The following is an 18,787-nucleotide window of genomic DNA, read 5'->3' as shown; positions in this document are numbered from 1 at the left end:
GCTTGGTTTAGTACTGAAGCTTTTGAAGCACTCTAAAAGATACTGTTTCATTTTCACAATGTCCACAATCAAAATTAAGCAGCTAACATAATAAAATCCCTGCAAAAATAGATATAAAAATTTCAGAGTGCAGCCCAGCAAATGTAAAATTTAAGGTGAAATAGGAAATACAGGCTCTTCTTGGTAGATGGGGTCCTAATCCAGAGGATGAAACACTTGCAGTTCCTATTCTCTAGAAGCGGAGGTCAGGGGCAAAGTGTGTTAACAAAGCAGCCCCAGAAATTTCCATTTTTTCAGTTGTATATAACCAGTCATTTAGAAAGATAGAGGGAAAATAACCAACCTTGTAACTGCCACCCTGAAGATGGAAATTGGACTTGTAGCTTCTCAGTTGGGTATCTTTTTTTTCGTTTAAACCATTCTTTGTAGAATATGATATAAAACACATTGTTATTAATAAATTTGCACTCCTGCAGCTTGTAAATAGTGAAAAATCTTTTACTTTTTTCCTTTAGGTTTGCTAGAGATATGAATTAAGCTCTTGCTCAGGTAGGATAGGGAAAAGCTTAATTGCTTCTTAATAGCCCAGCATAAGAGAAATATGCAGGGTTAGACAATATCTGAATTTACAGTAAGTATATGGGTACACTAAGATGTTTGCTTACATGTTTCTAATATGTGACAATCTGTGACATAACTCAGAAATGCTTTCAAGCTTTTTAGATGAATCTAGAATTGTGTTTAAAGCTCAAAGGGAGAAGAATGATCCTGACCTGCTTGGGGGTCAAATATACAAAGAGCTCATTTTATGTGAATGTGGTTGGTTTTTGTTTTATTATAGCACTAAAGCTTTCAGCTAACTGTAGGCTAATATAACTAACATTAGTTGCTGCAAATGTTCTTGTTCCTGTATTAATGCAATCAGAGAGCTTTTCCTGAACTTTATTTTGAACCTCATTACTATGTAAGCATAATTCAAAAATGCCTCAGAAAGCTGATGACAAGAACAATGTGGTCCCCACAATGTGGATTTTACATATGCACTTGCTACTGAGACTGATTTCCAGATAGGGGAACATGTGTTACAGATATATATGAAACACATATAAAAAGGTGTTCGTCAGTTAAAAACAAGCTCTGCCTGTCAGGATGATGAGTGTTCTAGGATTCTGAGTCAATTATAAACTACTCTCTTTCATATACAGAAGAAAAACCCATACTGCTTGTTCCAATTTTCACTGTAACAGTAATTTATAAAGTTTTGTTAATTGGTTGAACATAGATAGGCAGGCATAATAAAACACTTACATGACAATTCATAAAAATGGACCTCTCAAGCCAAATCCTTGTCCTACTCAGTGTGTTAGATTTGTGAATTTTTTCTGTTGGTAGTTTTTTTCCCAGTTGCATCTAAAGACTTGAATCCTACAAGTTCTACTTCCGTAGAATTTCTGCTGCGAGAATTTCTGTCAGATCCAAGGCTTAGATGATGTTACTAATCCTCACTTACCACCTTCTAAATCATAAAACTGTTATGTAGAGCTTTGGGCTCAGGGCATGTTTCTGTTCAGCAGTCACATGAAAATAGTAGCTTTGGTGCCTGCTCTGGAAGACTGCTCTGGATGTATTTTACCATTAGCTTCACCATTAGCAATATCTGATGTATTAATTTAATGCCCTTATTGCTGCTCAGTCCCTTCGGAACACAACAGTAAAATGCTCTTCTATATTTGTTATACCAAGAATATCAAGGTATTTACCTCCATTAAGGAGGACCCTAGTGCAGATACTCTGTTGCTTTCTGAGATCTCAACAAATAGGTTTTTGCAGATTAAACAGATCCTTTGCAGAATTGACGTGGTCTTGTTACATATGCTTTACCATCACTGACCCTAACATTTTGTTAAGACATTTTGCCCATTTAAATTTTTACAATTCCTTTAGGAGTGTTATCTATAGCCTCCTGTTCAAATTCTACTTTCAGTTAGTGTTTTCTTCTGATCCCAGATTGCCTTTTGCATTTCTTAAATACCATCTTTTGCCATGCTGTCTCAAAGATGACACGGGATTGCAGTGTGCCACTAATCATTTGCTGTGTTTCACCATGGAAATGTCTGCCTTTGAGTGCTAAATAAAACCATGAATTTATATTAATATAGCAGCTTAAATTCATGATGAAAAGCTTCTGGCTGAAATATTTCTTATAAACACGTGTTGTGATAGTGATTATATGAAGAAGCTATGCCGAAGAACCACCTTCATTTATTCTGCTGTAAACTACAGACAATTAACTTTGTATCTCTGACCTCTGATCCTTCATCTGGATGATTTCTATCCATGTTGCTTCAGGCAGCAGAATAAATTCATGATTCTAGGAAAGATGATGGCTATTACTACACAGCATATCCTGATATTAGAGAATTTTGGGGAAGTTATAAAGTACTGATATGGATTAAGGTATACACAGGCTTCTGGAGGAAAGAACTGTTTTATTTCCTTGATGATTATTATTTCCACAGGAATTTGGCTGCTACCTTTTCATAATTACTTTTTTTTTTTTTCTTAATTTTTCAGCTAATTCTGGTTCCTTGCAAGGCCCACAGACTCCACAGTCCACTGGTAGTAATTCCATGACAGAAGTGCCAGGCGATTTGAAGCCCCCAACACCAGCATCCACACCTCATGGACAGATGACACCTATGCAGGGTGGCAGGTATGAAAAGGGATTTGCTTTTTATTGCTCTATTTCTACAGCAGTTTAATCCAGTCTTTCCTAGCTGCTTTGGCACTCGTAGGATTTTGTGATAAACCAGTCAGAGCCTGAAAAGTGGCAGAAAATTAGTTATTTTTGGAGGAGAGAGAGGGAAAGGGAGGAAGGAGTAGAGAGAGGTCCATTAGCTTTCTAAACACCAGAGAAGGATCAGACAAGCACCAGTGCAAAGAGGTGCATGTGAATATGTCAGTAGTGGGGAGGAAGGTGGAACCCAACAGCACCTACTTAGAACCACAGCCTTCCTCTCCTCGCTTATCCTGTACACCTCTGGTCAACAGATCCAGTCATGCTCAGGAAGGAGAAACATTTAAAGGTGTTACTTGAATTCAAATTGTGAAAAGCATATACAATAACAGTGGATGAGATAGCAGAGCGTTCAACTGGATGGACCAAGAGATCCCTTTCAGTTCTGTGCTCTGTAAGTCTCACAGACTGGTTTAATCTGAAGTGAAGCTGTCTCACCATTCATTAAGGAGCCGTAGTCCACTGAAGTCCAGCAAAACAGTTTTTTATGACTTCAACAGGAACATGACTGAGCTATGAACTGTGTGCAGAGCCACTCCAAACTTAATTTACTTAGGTTCTTTTTTTCTCCATCTGTAATGCTACAGAAAGGATAGCAAGAACCTTCTTTAATCATCTTAATTCAGACTGAGTTTTCTAGGTAAAAAAGAACAAAACAGCTTAGTGAAATTTCAGGAAGGTTTAAACTTCTATATGAGTAATAGGAACAAACAAACAATAGAATTAGATAAAAAACCCTGATCTCTAAGATAAGTAGACAAAGAAGCTTGATGAAAAAGTGGGTAGATTTTTTTAAATGATTGTCCATTGTGAAAGTCTTTTGCATCTTCCTTGGATGCTTCCTGCATGGATCACTGCCACAGCATGGTGAGCTAGTTGTGTTGTAGTCTAGGCTGTTTTCACAGTTCTTACAAATACAGGATGATGTTAATGTTTCTTTCTTCTTAATCTGCCAGAAACAGCGCAGTCAGTGTGCATGATCCCTTTTCTGATGTAAGTGATTCAGCGTTCCCAAAGCGAAACTCCATGACGCCAAATGCACCATACCAGCAGGGAATAAACATGCCAGATATGATGGGAAGGATGCCATATGAGCCGAATAAAGATCCTTTCGGTGGAATGAGAAAAGGTAATTTCTTTCTGGGAGCTTAAGTGTTCTTCCCTGTGTCTTAGGTAGTCAAGATTTTGTAGTAAGAATGAGCTTTTTCAATTTGATGATTTTGCCATTTGTGTCCTTGTAGCAAAAAGAGAGGTGCAGTGCAGTTGAGTTTCTGGTTTGGTCATATTTTCCCCACTCAGAGTCATGCCCATTATTTTAGAATTAAAAGAATCCTAAAAATGTTTGCAGGAATAAATTTTGGGAAATAGCATAAATCATAGGGCTAGAATTTAGATTTCTTGAGGTTGTAAACTACTCTGCAAATCAAGTGCTGGACTTCACTGTTAGAATGTGAAGTGGTGAAGCAACATGCCTGGTTGTAGTAGGACTGGTCTGGGAGTTCACTGAGCAAGCCTCCTAATGCTCTCTGTCTCAGTTTACATATTTTTCAGAATAGTAAAGCAACTTTTTTCTTACTTGGGCAGTCCCTGCCAAAAGGTGGTAAACACACTCTAAGTTTGTTTACTTTTAAAACGCAAAATTTAAAATTCATTTTAAAATTGACTCTAGTTCTTTTGGGTACTTAACCTACAGCTGGTTTTGTGGATATTGTAAAAATATTTTAAAATTAATCAATCTTGCATGCCTCGGATATAGGAAAGTAGGAGCAAAGAACACAGGCAGGGCTACCAATGGCTGTAAAGAGAAGAACAGGTGGAGGAGATTAAGTGTAAACTCAAACAGAGCAAAAGGGAGATATGGCAAGAAGAGGCCCTGAAACTGAGGAAAGAGAGAGATGTGATGAAGGAGAAGAGGTAGTTAATTGGATGTGATTTTTTTAAAAAGTCTTTATTTTAAATCCTTTTGCCTGGACTGTGGACACCAACATACAACACAGTTGAAGGAAGGGATAACACTCTCTGCTTTAGATTCACTAGGTTTTATATCCATATGAGATTAAGTGGGTGTATTGTGCTTTCTCATACATTTCACTTTATCCTGTCAAAACAGAAATATCTCTTCAGTATCTACTAAGAGGGACTGAAGGCTAGAGTCTCTTCTATTTGCTTGGTCATTTATATCTGATAATAGTGCCTTTTCTTGGACCCATATAGAATATGCCCATCCTACTTGAGAGGCTACATGAGGATACAGTATCCTTTCCATAACAACATTATTGTATATGTGTGTAAGAGGGTTTTATGGGGGCAAATAAAAGCTTGATTCTGACAGCTTTGTAGTTCACACTAGCAGATTTGCTTTCATCTGTTTTGTGAGGCTTGTGTTTGCATTCATTTTTAGCATTGTTTTGATGAAAAGAACAAGAGTAAGTTCATCTTCGGCTGTGAAGACCAGAGGGAAGCAGCTGCCTGGTGCCTGATGGCTCAGTTCCATAGAAGGAGATTTTTTCCTCACTTGCAGCTCCTTAGTATTATACCCATCATCTTGGTAGTGGTGGTGCTTCATGTGTTCCCATTAGACCTCAGAGAGCTTGTTAGACACCTGCTAATTCTCCTTGGCAGTGTTAGGGATCTGAACATTCTCCTAAAATACTCCACTGAAAAGAAAGTGATCTTCAAACACCCAGATTAATAAATTTAATTTTACTGACTGTTGCAGTGCCTGGAAGCAATGAGCCTTTCATGACCCCTGGACAAATGCCTAACAGTGGAATACAAGATATGTATAACCAGAGTCCATCTGGAGCAATGTCCAACATGAGCATGAGCCAGCGACAGCAGTTCTCTTATGGAAGTGGCTATGACAGGAGGTGAGTCAATCTTCAGGAAAAAGCAAAGCCTATTAGTGAAAATGATCCTCTCTCTTCCCTTTTCATTTTCCCATTCCACCTTGCAGAGAACATAGCAACCTACATTTCCTACAGCATCTTACTAAATCACTGGGAGTCAAACCACTGGTAATGACTGAGTCTAGCTGTTCACAGAAATTAATAAGGAGGAATTGTCACACCTTAGAAATCACTCAGGCTGCAGCAGATCAGCTCGTGGGTGTCTTTGACAGCTGCTTTCAGCTGGCAGCTGGGCTGGTCTGTGATAGCATAAAGTAGCACTTGAGTTGGTCTCCTGGCCATGTTTTCACCTAAACTGGTGAAAACATGGCCAGGTTGGCTGGTTGGCTTTTAATGAAAAACAAAATGCATAGTCTTAATGTGTCTGATTTGTGGTCTGTGAGTGAATTGCCTTTGAAGAATCTGAGTCTGTTGTCAGAGCTGTAGCAGCATCAGTCTTGCAATGTGTCCAACAGGACCGTCATAAGTTCGTCCTTCAGTAAAGTACATGAAATAAATTTGGTTATCTTTTGTTTATCTGGGGAAAGGCTTTGGAAACAAAAAGTGGTAAAATCACTGATGTCTAAGCATTGGTAGAGCAAGCAGAATGTTCTGGGAATGTTGGGATTATATTAAGTATTCTGGCAGATTTTGCTGCTCTGGCCATATTCCTGCTTTTACTTTCGTTAGGCTGTGTATTTAGCTTCTCTTTTTGTTTCCTGATGGTAGACAGAGCAGTGTAGTGTGGGTCTTTAAAGTGCAAGGGCAAAGTAGTTTTCAGTCAGTAGTTTTAAGTAGTAGATGTGTCAAGTAAAACAAGTGTCATCATGCTATTCAATTGGTCACATTGCTGGGGAGCTGGTGAGAGTAAGGGCTCCAGTGAAAGGTGTCAAGTCAAGAGAATGTTTCCTTTAAAGAGCGTGATGTATTTTATTAGGTCGGCAATTTTGGAAAAGAAGTACTTTTTACAGAATGAGGTTTCCTTAGTCATTTTTTAGGTTGGATCATGGGCTGGGTCCTGAAGGCAGTATGGTACCACCTGGTCAAGGCAACATGGTGCCTTCAAACAGTGACCCAAGCATGTGCTTTACTAATTGTTACCCTGGCCAGCAAAGGTGAACACTGATTTCTCTGTTTGTGGTACCCAAAGTAACCAGCTAACAGTTAGCAGCCCCTGTGAGAGCATGCAGGCAGAGCATGTGGCCTCTTGGTGTGTTACTTCTATTTTACTCTCTTGTTGAGGCTTTTACTCTTGGTTCAGTTCTTGCAGGGGAGCAGAGGCTCCTGTGAGTGAGTTGACTTTCTGCAGTAGTAGTATCAGCTGTTAGAAAAGGAGTGTACCTCCTACCTTGTGTATCTGCTGCGCAGCACAGGACTAGAACACAGTTTACAGGCCCAAGTTCTCCAGAGCAGCATTAAATGATACCACTTCTGAAGCTTCCACAATTTCACCTGGCTTATGGTTATCCTGTGGCTAAAAAACTGAACATTTAGAAAGTCTTCCCTTAGTATAACACGTGTACTTTTGCTGAATTTTGTCTTACTGCATATACTCTTGGACAGCTACAGACAAGTCCCCTCATTTACGTTGTTCATTTAACTGGCATTGGATAATTTCTCTCCATCCATGTCATAATTTTAGGAGATACTGAATTGCTATTTCTTTCTCTCTGGTCATCTCTTTTTTAAAAAATAATTAGTTTTCTATGTTTGGAAAAATGAGGTCCCATTACTTCTTTTAACATGTCAAGTTCCCCAGTTCTCTGTTTCTGTACCTCTCCCTGATACATTACTTCTATAATTATCCTCTAATTGTTGATGTGTTCTACTGATAGTGTACGGAGAGAAATTACTGACATATTACTCTGCAGTACAGTGCTATTTATCAGTCCTAATGCTTTCCAAGTACTTGATTTCAGCAAGCTAAATTTCATTCATATGTGCTAAAAATATTGCACTGTAGTGCGCCTCAGAAGTCTTAAAGGCTACAGGTAAGTTTCCAAGTGCAACACAACTTTGTCTCTTATTCTGTATGCTTCATTATGTAGCTTTAATTAAAAATTACACAAACATTACCAAAATTATGAGTGCTGTTTTTACTCACTTAAATTGATATATTCTTGAATAATCCAGAAAGTAGCTTGCTATTAGAATTGTATTAAAATCGTAGCTTGCTACAAGAATTTTTACCTGCAACCTTATAGCTCTACACCAGATACTTCCCCACCAAGGATGGGCTCCTCATCTCTGCAGCTGCCTTTCTTACCTCTTTGCTGACCATACCCTTTTCTCATTCCTGACTGCTCCCTCTAAATCTCTGTGTTGTATCTTCATTGCTCCTCCTCTCTTCTATCCACTTTACCTCCTTCCACAACCAGCTCCAGCAGAGCTCACTCCCTCAGGCTCAGGACCATACCAGACTGTACCTTCACCTTGTTTCCAAATGGCAGATACCTTCAAGGTGCAAGATTTTCAGAGGAATTTACTTCTCCTTGTGGCTTGAAAACTCCAGCAGCTCTAAGTATTGATTTGAATGCTTTATTTTAGGCATGAACCATATGGGCAGCAGTATCCAGGACAAGGACCTCCCTCAGGACAGCCACCATATGGAGGACATCAACCTGGAATGTATCCACAGCAGCAGGTAGTAGAGGGGGAAGTGGCTGTGTTCATAACATTTATTTTATAAAAATCACCCCAGGATTCTGTACTGAAAGATTTGTTTATAAAGTGTATGTCTTTTGGCACAGAGGAGCACTGTAATTCTGGTCAAAGTCACAGCCTGTATGGATAAGCAATGAATGTGCAGCTGTAGGTAAATGTGTTCATTATGCTGGAAGAATGTAAATTCTAACAGATGTTCTGTGGCTTTGGATGTGCATCAAGTGATTGTCCCAGGTTAATAACCATCAGACTGGGAAAGTATAAAGCATATTTAAGTGAAGTGACAAATAGAAGTGAAGTAACAAGTGAAAGAACAAATAGAAAAACTGTTTGGATGGCAGGTTCAAGGGCCTTAACTTAATGTCATGCAGCCAAGTGAACCCAACAGAGAACTGGAACAAAGTAATAGGAGCACCACTCTCAGTTATTTTCAGTGCTGTGGTGGGTCATATGAGATACCTATCTTTAATATAGATCAGAAGGCATATTCCAACATGATGTCTCTAGTAATAATACGGTACAAAAACATAGGAGCAAATGTTATTGGTATTAAAAATAGTTTAAACGTTTGTACATTGCAGTCTCCCCAATTCCTGCAACTCAAAAATACAAATTATATTAATTATAAGATTTTTTTTGTTACATGCATGATTAATACCTTGTGAGCAAAATCTCACATTAGAAGTCAATAGCTAAACTCCACTGACTTCAACAGGATCAGTTTCATTCTGCATGTTATTAATTCAGTTCTAGTCATACAATACCTGAAGTTGGCTTTCAGAATAGAAAGCCAACTTCCTTATTATAAAAAACCTGAAATGTAAACTAGTTTTGAGCCAATTTCAGATAGTTCTTTTTAGTTTGGGATAGAGTTTTACTAGGAAATTGGGGTCAGGAGTTGAGAGTGCAGTGGGGAGAAACTAAAACAGATCTTAGATTGCACTGCACTAAAAACATACATAAATTTAAATTTCAGAATTTCTAGCTTATCTCTTTGGTTCATAACATCTCAAAGATGGCATAATCAAAAAACTGGTTTGTTGTTTTTTTTATGACAAGCATATGCTAGCGGTCTAGGTGATTTAGTGGGGGAATTGCAAAGGTATATAACAGAACAGTTTGTGATATTCCATGCTAATGTGTGCAGGGAATATATTAACTACATGTTCGTTTAAGCGAGGAGACAGCTAGAATTGTAAAAATATATTTGGCCCTGTCCTTAGTGCACTTTATATATTTTGTACAGTGACTCTTGAAAGCAAAATGCATTAATGCAGAAAAGCAGTGGAGAATGAAGGACAAGGATCCTGACCAGCCTCAGCCTCTCTCTCCCATCCCCAGAGGATTCCACTTCTTCATTTAGCTAGACATTCTGTTGCCAGTAGCTTATTTACAATTTCCTAAATCTTACTCTGTAGTGGTTTAGGAGGAATGTGAAAAATGACCCTTTCAAAGCTTTATCTATAACCCAAAGGCTAGGGAATGACCTGCAAAGGAGGTGATTGGAGCATGAACTCCTGGGGCTAATGAACCACTTGGAGACAGGTTTTCCAGTTCCTGTATAAATGCTTACATCCCAAGAGCTATTACACAGCAGGTGCCCTGTGTTGGTGGCTTTTTGTCCCCTGTGAGGTCTCAGAATTCCACATCTCAGTGGAGAGAGAGACACGTTGTGCAGTCTCAGTGTCCTGCTGAGCATGTCCACAGGAGGGAGGAGCTCAGGTGCATCACTCTGCGCTGGGGGGCCATTGGGCACATTGGCACTGCATGTACCAGGGTGCTGGAGTGCTTTTAAAAAGGAACATGCTTCATTCCCAAGTGTCTGCACTGAGCACTGAGTCACTGGGGCAAAACAAACACGACCTCCTTAGGTGTGGCTGCTGCCAAGTAATTTCTTAATGTATAAATTGGCCCCAAGGGTGCAATTTGGTACAGCAAGTAGTTCATGTAAAGCTGGAAATAGGTATTTCTCTGATAGCCAGAAAGCTCTATAGTAAGTTTAAAAAAAATACTTCCATACAATACAGTAGTTGTGGTTTTATGTGCACCAAAGTTGGAAGATGACTTTATGAATCCCAGAGCTGTTTTAACTTTCCCATATTGAATACAGAGAGAATTTTATCTGATCTTAACTCTAGTACATTAGTATACATTGTACAATGCTACTGAGCTACTGAGTTTCCGGGGGAGCTGTAACTTTGAATTTGCCATAGATCATATATTCAAAAATCACCCATTTAATTCACATTTTTTGCTTCAGAGCACTCAGTGTGGTTTGAACTGTGGAACAAACTCCCACAGGAACTAAGGACCGCTGCAAACCTTACCACCTTCCCCTCAAAGAGCAACATGTCTTTTTTTTTGTTCTGCCATCTTAAACATGAATACATTCAAGATTGTATGGTTTAAAAACCACTCAGCTCTCCCTCACACAACATTCCCCATTTGAGAGGGTGAGAAACAAAGAGGGAATAAACCATAGGTGGCAGCTGTTAGTTACATTGCTTAATTCATTACAGAACAGCAGGGTAAGAACCTGCATAAACTGGAACAGAACATTTGGATGTGACCATTTGCTGTAATAATCTCACAGTAAATTAAATGTTATTAGGATGATTTGGGAAGAGGACGGTTGCCCAAAGAGGACAGTATTCCTGGGAATTACACAGAGTATCAAATGCAGCAGATTGTTTTCTCCTCTTAATAAATTTATTGTCTGTAGCTGATGTCATATTGTAAGATTCACTGTTTCAAACAGGCATGCTTGCAGCATATCTTGTTACTTTAAGAGTTTATTCAGTGCTTGTCTCTTGAAAAGATTCACTGGGTGGTTTTAAATTTTTTTTAAGATTTTTCTTCTTAATAGACTAAGCATAACAAAGAAGTGAAAATATTTTAGTTGGTGAGGACTGTTGCCTTTTCATACATGTCTGAAATGACCAGTGGAATTTAGTCTGACAGATGGGGAAGGAAAGGGAAAAAAATAGAGCAAGCATAAGAAAATTTAGCCCAAGGATAGCTTCCTTTTAGTATTCAGTTATAAGCACAGCAAAACAGAGGCTTAAAAAGAAAGCACTGGATCAATCCTAACAGCGCTGTATGCCCAACTCTGGAGTTGGCACGATCCCTCTAGAACTAAGAGCCTTCAGCTTTTTGAATGAGCTTTCATCCAGTATATTTGTATTGTGTGTGGAGTAAACGTGACACATCTTTCCAAAATTTTCTTTCAGAACTACAAGAGACACATGGATGGCATGTATGGGCCTCCAGCCAAACGCCACGAAGGGGATATGTATAACATGCAGTATGGCAACCAGCAGCAGGAAATGTATAACCAGTACAGCAACGCTTACACAGGGCCTGACAGGAGGCCCATGCAGGGACAGTACCCATATCCATATAACAGGGAAAGGATGCAGGGCCCAGGACAAATGCAGCAGCATGGAATACCTCCCCAGATGATTGGTGGCCCCATGCAGTCGTCATCCTCCAGTGAAGGTCCTCAGCAGAACATGTGGCCAACACGAAATGATATGCCTTACCCTTACCAGAACAGGCAAGGTCCAGGAGGCCCTGCACAGGCCCCTCCGTATCCAGGGATGAATCGCACTGATGATATGATGGTACCTGACCAGAGGATAAACCACGAGAGTCAGTGGCCTTCTCATGTCAACCAACGGCAGCCTTCTTATATGTCATCCTCAGCCTCCATGCAGCCTATCACTAGACCTCCTCAGTCATCCTACCAGACACCACCCTCTATGCCAAACCACATCTCCAGAGCTCCAAGTCCAGCGTCCTTCCAGCGCTCTTTGGAAAACCGTATGTCTCCAAGCAAGTCTCCTTTCCTACCCTCCATGAAGATGCAAAAGGTTATACCCACAGTTCCAGTGTCACAGGTCACGGGACCTCCACCCCAACCACCACCGATTAGGCGAGAGATTACCTTCCCCCCAGGCTCTGTAGAAGCATCCCAACCAGTCTTAAAACCAAGACGAAAGATTACCTCAAAAGATATTGGTAAGCATCAAAAAAAAACCCTAATATAAATTGTGAGGAAAGGGACTTTGATTCTGGTTTTGGGGTTTTTTTTTCACATTTTAAGACACTCTTGACAAATAGTGAACTTTGGTAACTACAATGTGATTGTTTTCAATAAAAATGTGATAACGTGCATCAGTGAGGATGATAGGTAAAGCTCATCCCAGGCAATCTGACATGAAATGAAAGCAATATTTTATATGGAGACTTGAGGTCTTCACAAATGCATTAAAAATGAAGCTTGCCTCAGATTTCAAAATGAGATGTGTTGAAAGGTCCTTTAGAATGTCTGTCAAATCACCAGTACAGCATTTAGCTTAGCAAAGCTTTCCATGTTTTTGTTCCATGGAAGCTTATGCTATTCTGCTCTGTAGTTGGAGTGTCTGCTTTTCTTGAATGGTCCATTAAATCATTCCATAGTATTTGTCCTGTCTGTTAGTCCCCCACTTCTTAAAAAGATCCCCAGATATTTTCTTGTCTTAAACTTTGGTTACATTTCATCCATTCAAGTTCTCATACTTCAGATTTCCATGTTCCTGACAGAGTGTTCTGCCTTTGTTTACTGATGAATTGGGTTAGTCAAGTTCTTTAGGTTTGTACGATTGTTTCAGGCTCAGCAGTATCAGGAAGAAGGGCCCTGCCAGGATATTCTCCAGCACTAAGGCTTAGCAGCAGTTACAGAAAACTGAACAGAACTAAGCAGTGAAAATAGGGTCTTAATCAGTAGCCACTTAATTTAAATTTGCATCCTCAGAATGTCACAGTTTACTCTTTCAGAACTCACTAACAGTCTCCAAGGATGCACTAATACTGTTTTACTTCTCCCTCTTTCTTTCTCCAGTAACTCCTGAGGCCTGGAGAGTGATGATGTCTCTTAAATCTGGTCTTTTGGCTGAAAGTACCTGGGCGCTAGACACTATTAATATTCTTCTGTATGATGACAGCACTGTTGCTACTTTCAACCTCTCTCAGGTAGGTGGGAAAGCATTATACTTCTCAACTTTCCAGGGAAAGAAAAGTGAAATAAGACACCTACAAAAATGCTGCTGACTTTTCCAATTTATTCTAATTAACATAAATTTTAATATTGAAAAACTTGCACTTGTTTATGATTGGCAACAGTGAGTAACAAGAGACAGATATAGGTCACGTAGAGGAAATAAAGAAGCCTGAAAAAAGGATGTTTCTTGTAGAAAAGAGAATGTAGGACTACAAGAATTTTAGCACTGCCAGAAGACTAATGAGTAAACTCACACACATGATAGTATAATCCCTCAAAACAGCAGTATGTTAGTAATCTTTCTTAATCTGTGTTTCTTTAAAGACTTTGCAAGACTTTGGTTTTTGTTGACAACTTGTCCTGTTCAGTACTTCCCTGTGAGACCGTGGGATTTTATTTAATTGCTTATTTTCTGTTCCATTTCTTCTTCCAGTGAATTAAGTTTTCACAGGAATACCAAATTGACAATTTAAAGGCTAAAATCCGCTGTCTAGCCATAGTATACAAGCAACACAGGATTTAACAGTGTGTGCTTTTGCCTCACTGCCTCCCAGCATTTTTCAGCTCTGCTCTAATCATTTGCCTATTAGGTGGTAGTAATAGATGGCATGCTGATAATTCACATCATCTAAAATTTGTACAAATTAAATATTCAGTTTCTCTCCTCCATTCATTCCTTAGTTACTAATAGTGTAGCTCATAATTTTTTAAATATAATGACTTTTTTTTTTTAAATACAGACACAAATGGTACATTACATCCCACCTGACTTTAGAACTAGGGATATCTATAGCATGATTTATCTCACCCAGAAAAAGAGATCTAAAATAGGTCAGATGAATCATACCCTAGAAATGGCCTGTAAAAGACCATTGATTATAAAAGGTATCAAGAAAATTAGGTTAGGTTGTGTGACTAGTGTGGTTGTTTGAAGTTAAAGGAGGTGAATCTCCTCTGAATTCTGACAGAAATTGTGTTAATACACCCTATGCAAATGGCACAGAATACCAGACATATTGTAAATACCTATATTCTTTTGTTATGTTTGCTTTGGACTGTTTCCAGTGGCAGCCAGGATCATATGATGCCTAGTAACTCCTGTGGTGTTGATAAGCATCAGTTTGTTCTTAATTCTTTGAGAAGCTGGCAATCATAAGAGAATATAGAATGGACAAAATATAGAATGGACATTTTACTGAAAACCCATTAGGCCACAATTTAAAAAAACACATTAAAAGCCAGACAATTGAGCTGAATGCATCATAACAACAAAGAATTTTTAATAATAAAGCCACTAAGTGTAAATTAATACCAAGTCCAAGTACTGCCTTTCCACAAGAAAGTGATTACAAGTTAATTAAGAAGATTAAACCTAAATGAAAACTGTTTCTGAAGGGTGACTTACAGCACCAGCCTCCAATAACAGTTTTAAACTACTGCCAGACAAAAAGTGGATCTATTCCAATAGAGATGAGATATAAATCTAGGATATCAGTACCTGGACCCTGAACTGCAGGTTCCCACATGACAGTTGGTTTAGAGACAAAGGAGGAAAGGAAAAATTGCAAACTTTAGATATCTAATAAAAGTAGAAATCAGAAAAAATAGCCAAGTTAGGAACTTCAGTACTCTGTACAAAAAATGAAGAGTAATAGGCATTTCCGAGGGGACGGAACAGCTAAGCCAGATGTCTGCTATGGCTTAAAGGAGACATTAATAAAGTTCTGTACCTCTCATAGCTGTTACAGCTGAAGCAGAGACAAGATAATTTGACATTATATACTGTTTGGACAGACTCTAGAAGAATTTCTTTTGATTAACTACTGCCATGCAGGACCTAGCCACAAGTCCACAGCAGGATGAGAGAAATATTCACACATGAATGCATCAGTGTTCCTAGTAAAATTCCATGCAGACAAAAAATATTTATGTGATTTTTATGTTCTTTCTTTCTTCTTCCCTCAGTTGTCTGGATTTCTTGAGCTTTTAGTAGAATATTTTAGAAAATGCCTGATTGACATTTTTGGAATCCTTATGGAATATGAAGTGGGAGATCCAGGCCACAAAGCACTTGATCACAAAGCAGCCAAGAAAGATGATAGTCAGTCCTTGGCAGAGGATACTGGAAAAGATGAGAATGACGAATGTATTGACTATTTTGACGAAGATGAGGAGGAGGGGGAGGATGAAAAGGTAGAAGGAGAAGAAAAGAGCATTGTTTTTTCTACTCCTGGTGCCATTGCTGATCCAAGTGAGAGGCCAAAACAAGCCAGTAAATTTGACAAGCTGCCAATAAAGATTGTAAAGAAAAATAATCTATTTGTTGTTGACCGATCTGACAAACTTGGACGTGTTCAGGAATTTGATAGTGGACTTCTCCACTGGCAGCTTGGTGGTGGTGACACAACTGAGCATATCCAGACTCACTTTGAAAGCAAGATGGAGATTCCACCACGCAGGAAAGCCCCTCCTCCCTTGAACTCTCCAAGCAAAAAGAAGGACCTCGAGGGGAAAGGTGAATCTGAGGAGCAGCAAGAAAAGAGTATAACAGCAACCATTGATGATGTCCTTTCGGCTCGGCCAGGAGCACTACCTGAAGACTCAAACTCTGGTTCCCAAACAGAGAGCAGTAAATTTCCCTTCGGGATCCATCAAGCCAAAAGCCACCGGAATATTAAACTGCTAGAGGATGAGCCAAGGAGCCGGGATGAGACTCCTCTATGCACCATAACTCACTGGCAAGACTCCTTGGCCAAACGCTGCATCTGTGTGTCAAATATTGTCCGTAGCTTGTCTTTTGTGCCTGGCAATGACACCGAAATGTCCAAACATCCAGGCTTGGTGCTGATCCTGGGAAAGTTGATCCTTCTTCACCACGAGCATCCAGAAAGAAAGCGAGCGCCGCAGACTTACGAGAAAGAGGAAGAGGAGGACAAAGGGGTGGCCTGCAGCAAGGATGAGTGGTGGTGGGACTGCCTCGAGGTCTTGAGGGATAATACATTGGTCACATTAGCCAACATTTCTGGGCAGCTAGACTTGTCTGCTTACACGGAAAGCATCTGTTTGCCAATTTTGGATGGCTTGCTGCACTGGATGGTGTGCCCGTCTGCAGAGGCACAGGATCCTTTTCCAACCGTGGGGCCCAACTCAGTTCTTTCGCCTCAGAGACTTGTGCTGGAGACCCTGTGTAAGCTCAGTATCCAGGACAATAATGTGGACCTTATCTTGGCCACCCCCCCATTCAGCCGTCAGGAGAAACTCTACGCTACTTTAGTTAGGTACGTTGGGGACCGCAAAAACCCGGTCTGCCGAGAAATGTCCATGGCGCTCCTATCGAACCTTGCCCAGGGGGACACATTAGCAGCAAGGGCAATAGCTGTGCAGAAGGGAAGCATTGGAAACTTGATAAGCTTCCTGGAGGATGGGGTCACTATGGCCCAGTACCAGCAGAGCCAGCATAACCTCATGCACATGCAGCCTCCGCCTCTGGAGCCGCCTAGCGTAGACATGATGTGCAGGGCAGCCAAGGCCTTGCTGGCCATGGCGAGAGTGGACGAGAACCGCTCCGAGTTCCTTTTGCACGAGGGTCGTTTGCTGGATATCTCAATATCTGCTGTCCTGAACTCTCTGGTTGCATCTGTCATCTGTGATGTACTTTTTCAGATTGGGCAGTTATGACATAAGTGAGAAGCCAAGCATGTGTGAGTGGAGATTAGAGGGTCACATATAACTGGCTGTTTTCTGTTCTTGTTTATCCAATGTAGGAAGAAGGAAAAAAAAAGAATCTTTGCTCCTCTGCCCCATTCACTATTTACCAATTGGGAATTAAAGAAATTATTAATTTGAACAGTTATGAAATTAATATTTGCTGTCTATGTGTATAAGTACATCTTTTTATTTTATTTTTTTTAACCAAAGTTGCTGTCTAGTACATTCAAAGGTCACACTTTTTTTTTCCATAGATTATCCTTTTCAATGTTCTTTTCCATGTTTGTATTGCATATTTTTTGGGAAGCGAACTAGTGATTTTTAAAAAAAAATGTTATGGCAAACCATTGTATGATGGGAAAAAAATCTCACCACTTTGAAACAAAAAGGTGAAAAATAACCAACATACCAAGTTCCTGTGTGTTTTATTTTTTCAGATAAGGAAAAAATAAAAAAAAACTTGTATACCATCACCCAAAGCTCTGTGCAATAGAAGATTCTAGTGATGTAGGTATAGGGGATCAAGGAGGGTGTCAGTCAGTAGTCAAAATCCAAAACAATACTGATTTCTCCTCAGGAGAAATGGTTATATTAGGCTAGGAGCAAAACAAAACAAAATAAGTCAAGTTAAAAGATTTTTAAACAAAACCTGAAGTTAAACATCAATTGCTTCCTCACCAGAACTGTCTTGTCTACATCTTTTTTTTTTTTTTTTTGACCTTCCACAATGACAGTTCTTCACAATTCCTTTAATCATTTTTTAAAATATTTTTTTATTGCCTAAGGGCCGTGATGTATATAGAAGTTGTACATGAAACATACCCTCATTTTTTTTTTTTTTAGTACAAAGTTTTTAGTTTCTTTTTCATGATGTGGTATCTACAAAGTGATAGTAGAATTTTTTTTTTTCTTTCATTTGGGCCATATCTCCAAAAAATAATAAAAAAAAAGAAAAAAGAAAAAAACCCAACACAGAAAACCAACAACTGAGGGTAATGTACAAGTTTCTGTATGTATAAAGTCATGCTCTATTTCGGGAGAGCAGCTGATCACAATTTGCTTTATAAATCAAGGTGTGGAAATGGTTACGTATGGATTGATTTAAGAAAATGGTTACCAGTCTACAGACAAAAAATATATACAGGAAAAAAAAAAGGAAGAAACACAACTTCAAAGATTTTTCAGTGACAAGAATCTGCATTTGTATTTCAAGATAATGTAGTTAAAAAAGAAAAAACTTGATGTAAATTCCTCCTTTTCCTCTGGCTTAATGAATTTCATTTATTCAGTATAAAATCTTTATATGTTCCACATGTTAAGAATAAATGTACATTAAATCTTGTTAAGCACTGTGATGGGTGTTCTTGAATAGTGTTCTAGTTACAGTGTGGGATATCGGAAAGCAAACTAATTACAAGAAAGAGCAATAATGATTATTCTCTTTCCCCTACTTTATTATTATGACCTTCAAAAATATTACGCTATTGTATTGCAGCAACTTGCTCTTCTTTTAAAAAAGCCTTCTCACATCTCAGAGAAGCATTTTTAATAATTATATATAAAACCACGAAGCCTCAAAGGGGAAGACATGCCTGACAAGTGATAGTTCTGACTATGCAGGTACCCAGTCTCCGTGCTGTGTTTGGGGGACTGAAGGCACATGTTAGAAAAAGTGACAAAAGATTTTGT

At 39.1% G+C, this 18,787-nt stretch overlaps 1 protein-coding gene across 4 annotated transcripts in view; it reads left to right on the top strand.

Moving 5' to 3' along the window:
* ARID1B (AT-rich interaction domain 1B) overlaps positions 1–18,444 on the top strand; it is a 326,306-nt gene extending 307,862 nt beyond the window's left edge. For all 4 annotated transcript variants that reach the window (XM_018919974.3, XM_018919973.3, XM_018919976.3 and 1 more), the window contains 7 exons: positions 2,575–2,713; positions 3,754–3,926; positions 5,517–5,667; positions 8,233–8,329; positions 11,580–12,369; positions 13,232–13,362; positions 15,356–18,444. In XM_018919974.3, coding sequence (XP_018775519.2) covers positions 2,575–2,713; positions 3,754–3,926; positions 5,517–5,667; positions 8,233–8,329; positions 11,580–12,369; positions 13,232–13,362; positions 15,356–17,068 — 3,194 coding nt within the window. In that variant the 3' untranslated portion in view covers positions 17,069–18,444. The remainder of the gene's footprint in view (positions 1–2,574; positions 2,714–3,753; positions 3,927–5,516; positions 5,668–8,232; positions 8,330–11,579; positions 12,370–13,231; positions 13,363–15,355) is intronic.
* Positions 18,445–18,787: the final 343 nt, after the last annotated feature.

The sequence above is a fragment of the Serinus canaria genome, chromosome 3 (genome assembly GCF_022539315.1).
Source record: "Serinus canaria isolate serCan28SL12 chromosome 3, serCan2020, whole genome shotgun sequence".
NCBI classification, from domain to species: domain Eukaryota; kingdom Metazoa; phylum Chordata; class Aves; order Passeriformes; family Fringillidae; genus Serinus; species Serinus canaria.
The sequence above is the reverse complement of the archived record's forward strand: the minus strand, read 5'-3'. Positions and strand labels throughout refer to the sequence as shown.